The sequence below is a fragment of the Mus pahari genome, chromosome 22 (genome assembly GCF_900095145.1).
Source record: "Mus pahari chromosome 22, PAHARI_EIJ_v1.1, whole genome shotgun sequence".
NCBI classification, from domain to species: Eukaryota; Metazoa; Chordata; class Mammalia; order Rodentia; family Muridae; genus Mus; species Mus pahari.
In genome coordinates this window covers 38,629,224-38,633,611 of record NC_034611.1, presented here as the reverse complement: position 1 = coordinate 38,633,611, position 4,388 = coordinate 38,629,224, and the positions used below count along the sequence as shown (strand labels likewise).

At 36.2% G+C, this 4,388-nt stretch overlaps 1 protein-coding gene across 2 annotated transcripts in view; it reads right to left on the bottom strand.

The window, feature by feature from the left end:
• Nucleotides 1–4,388, bottom strand: part of Map3k7 (mitogen-activated protein kinase kinase kinase 7) — a 58,020-nt gene that overhangs the window by 45,462 nt on the left and 8,170 nt on the right. For both annotated transcript variants that reach the window (XM_021222015.2, XM_021222016.2), the window contains exon 2: nt 803–913. In XM_021222015.2, the coding sequence (XP_021077674.1) occupies nt 803–913 (111 nt within the window). The remainder of the gene's footprint in view (nt 1–802; nt 914–4,388) is intronic.

Genomic DNA, 4,388 nt, shown 5'->3' with positions numbered 1-4,388 from the left:
TAAACAATTATAATCACATCGGCTCTAAACAGTTCAATAAAGTATTTGCATAAATACTGATACAACACAACACACACACACACACAAAAAAAAAATATCTAATAAAAAGAAAAAGAAAAATGTTAAATGCCATACCAACCCAGAAAAATAAATAAAAAAGAAAAGAAAAACCCTGATTATAGTAATTCTGGTGCTATGCAATCTCTCATCTGTGTAAGTGGGCAGACTTGCAGTCCCCTGTCTCTGTTATATTTTTTAAAGTGTAACCCGGGGCCAGGACCTAGAAGAGATTAAAGGATGACAGAATATGTGGAATGCATAAGCCTAAAGTGAATTAAGTTAGTCAATCTTTGATCTGAGGTTGGCCCCTCTTTGGGTGTTAACCATAGCTGGCCACACTTTTTCAGTAAAGAGCTTTTCCTTATTAATCTAAGTATGTGGAGTAGTTTCTCACTAGAAATATGTATTATTTCTACAACATTCTAAGAAATTCTTAACTTTAGGTAATGGGAGGAATACCCCTTAAAATTAAAATATGAAACCTTGAAATACATTTGGAATCATAAGTGCACTTGAATTCATGGAGCGACTCATGTAAATACACTTTCCCCTAATAACTTTTAACCAGAATTTAAAGCAAAACATGGAAAACATTCCTATGAAGGCACTACTTTCAGTTCAGTCAACTGCTAATGTCCATGTACAGAGAAAAAAGAAAGGCGAGAAACACTGTGTTTTATACAGTCTTAAGATCAGAGTCTCTGGTGAAGAATGAGCGGACACAAATGACATCTCAGCTTACCTCCACAATGAAAGCCTTCCTCTCAGATTCGCTTTCGATCTGTTTAATAGCAACATCTTTTGCTCTCCACTTAGCTTTGCAAACTACTCCAAAAGCTCCTCTTCCGACAACCTGAGTTAAACAAAAAGAAACCCCCAAAAAATCAGAGGCAGAGTTCAACATGACAGAGGCAGTTTTTAAGTCTCATCAAAGGTTTAGAAACCACCATTATCTGAATTTGCTAAGAATGAGCTTTCATTAAACTGAAGATAAAATGCAGTTTTAATTTTGAAATGAAACTTTTAATTCTAAAGCAGAAACACAAAAAAAATACACGAAGACATAAGACAATTTTTAATCACAGTAGAAAATTAAAGACAAGATGATTAAGAAGTGGTTCAGAAAAAGAAAAAAGAAAAAGAACACATACTATTTAAAGAAATTAAAATCAGCTTTCAAATAACCAATTAGGGGTAAGAAATAGAAAGAAAAGGGTTAAAGATTATATATATATATATATATATATATATATATATATATATATATATATATATATGAGATTATATATACATATGATAAAAGGCCCACTATGAAGGACACGCAAAATGTGTTACTGTCTACATAATGACTGCCCCCTCCATACCTCATATTACAATGCCCATTTATAAAATGCCTAGGAGAAATCTGGGGACAGCAAGCAGGTCAGTGGTTGCCTTGGGATACGGATCAAAATGGAACTAATGGAAACAGCATCCTGCCAAGGCGGAGATGTGTTTGAAAGTTGACTGTGATGGCTGACAACTGGGTAAATTCACAAAAATCAATAAATCACACTTCACATGGGTAAGTTTTAAGATAGGTAATTAGCTTATTACTCTTAAAAAGTTATAAAAATACAGACCAACCACATGCCACATTACTGGTAAAACTAATGGCTATCACATGGGCACACTGCTCTGTTAAGTTTCTCTATTTTAAAAAATACTTGTAAAAGCATTAAAAAACAAAACTGAAAATGAGCATGGTATCTGTCAGATCCAAACCACTAGAGTGTTACTGTGAAGGCACTAGGGAAGAACCTTCATCTCCAGTCGCCCACCTTCTATGTCGCTAAGTGCTATGGCAAGGTCCACCCCACTCATTACATTGTTACAGACTTTTTACCAGTGGGCATTCAGAGTGCTCTGCCCACATCCCTCCTAACACAGCCTCAAGAGGAGGTGCTAATGTTCTCCTAATGTTACACATAAAGCACACGGTTTTAAACATGCAAACTCACTCTCTCAGCTCTACACAGGTAACAAACAGTACAGGAGGGTTAATGGTAGGCAGCCCAACACTAGAATACCAGTGGTTCTAACATGTATGGCACACTTCATATACCAGGAATCAATTATATGCTCCTTTGGTGTGAGTCTACTTAAGACCAACTTATATAAAACTCAACAACAAAGTTGGGCATAGCTAGTGATTAAATAGTTGTTCTACACTGGACCACTTAACAAAGGGAAAAGAAGAATACACTAGGGCAGGAGCTGTAACCAGGGTACGTGAACTAGCTAGCCATCGTTCCAGTCTGACTTCATAAGCTGTATGAAGCAGCATAACTACTTCTCCTGTTCAACGTTCACACTAAGATGAGCACATTTTGGTGGGTTTTCACAGATTAGCACAAATAATCCATCTCCATTTTAAAGGTAAGCAGTCACAGGGATGCAATTTAGTCACATTACACAGTAAGAAAGTATTCGGAGGCAGGATCCGAAACCTACAGCTTAGAATTACCAACACATGCTATACTCAGCTTAAAGGTGACAAGGCTGCTTCTATGCAAAGTCCCAAGTAAGCCTGGCTCTTTTGGAGACTTTTTCCATTTCCTGGTCTTGGCCATTCAGAGACCATCTTGTTCTCCAAGCCTCAAAAAGAATCCAACACTGGTCATTTACACTCAGCATCCAGTTACTTTAAGAAGATTTAGGAATTGGCTTTAGTTTGAATATGTCAGTCTTTATACTCAAGCTTACTGCTAGGTATTCTGCTCGCTGTTAGGTAAATTAACATCTGAGCTTTTTTCTTGACAGTAAAGCATAGATGCTTATATTTTCTTTAGTGAGTATCTATAGAGTTCCTAAGTTATTTTCCTTACTGAGTATCTATAGGGTTCCTAAGTTATTTTCCTTCATACCTATGGAGATAAGTGTATCTAATAGGGGGGGTTATAGAATCAGGCTCTTCCATAAACATTATAAAACAATGCCCAGAGTTGGGTTTGAATTAATATAAGGAAACAAAACACTCATTTTTCTCACAGGAAATTAGCAGCAAACAGGTCCTACAAGGTTTCAACTTCATGGTCATAATCAACCTAGATGATACACACAGATCAGTCTACCTATAGACATTATCATGAATGAATGAATGGTTATAAAGACATTCAATACACTTCAATCATGTACCCACAGATTAATCAGGGCGAGCAGTACTTAGCATTCTTAAGAATGTCTGCTCTGAGTGTTATTTGTATTTGTGGATTCTGTGCTTGTCGTAACTGTGTCGAGTAAGCATGACCATCTGTGATCCACAGGTGCCACCTAGTGATGAAATGACGACTTGCTCTGAGTTTTCAACTTCAAACTAAATGTGAGCAAATAAATACACGATAAACTCTCTTTTGCTGTGAGAAATCAATTTTACAAAAATAATCTGAAATAAAAATGGTCACATTCCTATACACATTGAAGTTAACAGATCCTAAATGTCTGATAGAAATAACTGTCATAGTTTTTACAGGAGTCAGTTTAATAGCATGAAGCCAGTGCTTAAAGAATTATATTTCTTTAGATCATAAAGACTTCTCTTTTTTGTATATCTAATTATTAGGAGTAAAATAATAGCTTTTAGAAGTAAAAAGCAAAAAAAAAAAAAAAAAAAAAAAACCGTAAGAACTGACTTTCTGTGAGATGAAAATGAGACAGGGAAGAAATCCAAGGCTATACAACAAGACTACTTAGATTTCATTTTTCTAACACTTTTTTTTTAAACACTTAAGAATGCAAAGGCAAGCACTCACAATACACTAAAGACCTCAGTAGCCTCTTTCCCCAACAGGCTTGGAGATTCAGTGGTAGAAAGCAGTTCAAACTTTCTCTCCCCCACACTCTTTCCTTTGATTAGCAGGGGCAGACAGCCTCACACAATGTGCTCTATAAACATGGGCAGCTACAGGCATAAAAACTCTGATAAAGAACATACACAGCAGGCTTTACCCCAGGCTACTTTGGACCCAGTTGAAGATGACAATGATTCAGAAAAAATCTTGCAAAAGGAGTAAGATAAGTGAAATTAAAGTCTGACCACAGGGAGGAGGCTACTGTGGGGAGGGTTGAGACCTGAAATGGATTCATAGCTGCTCAAAAATAGACCTTAATGCAGAGTGCTGTAAGTGACTTTCTGAGGATGGATGACAGTCAAAGGGAAAGCCGAGTGAGGAAACATGAAGAAAGGTCTTTCTTCACTGGTAAAACTGAATTACAAACCGCATTTCTTTTTCTTTTTCTTTTTTTTTATTATTATTTTCTTTATTTACATTTCAAATGCTATCCCGAAA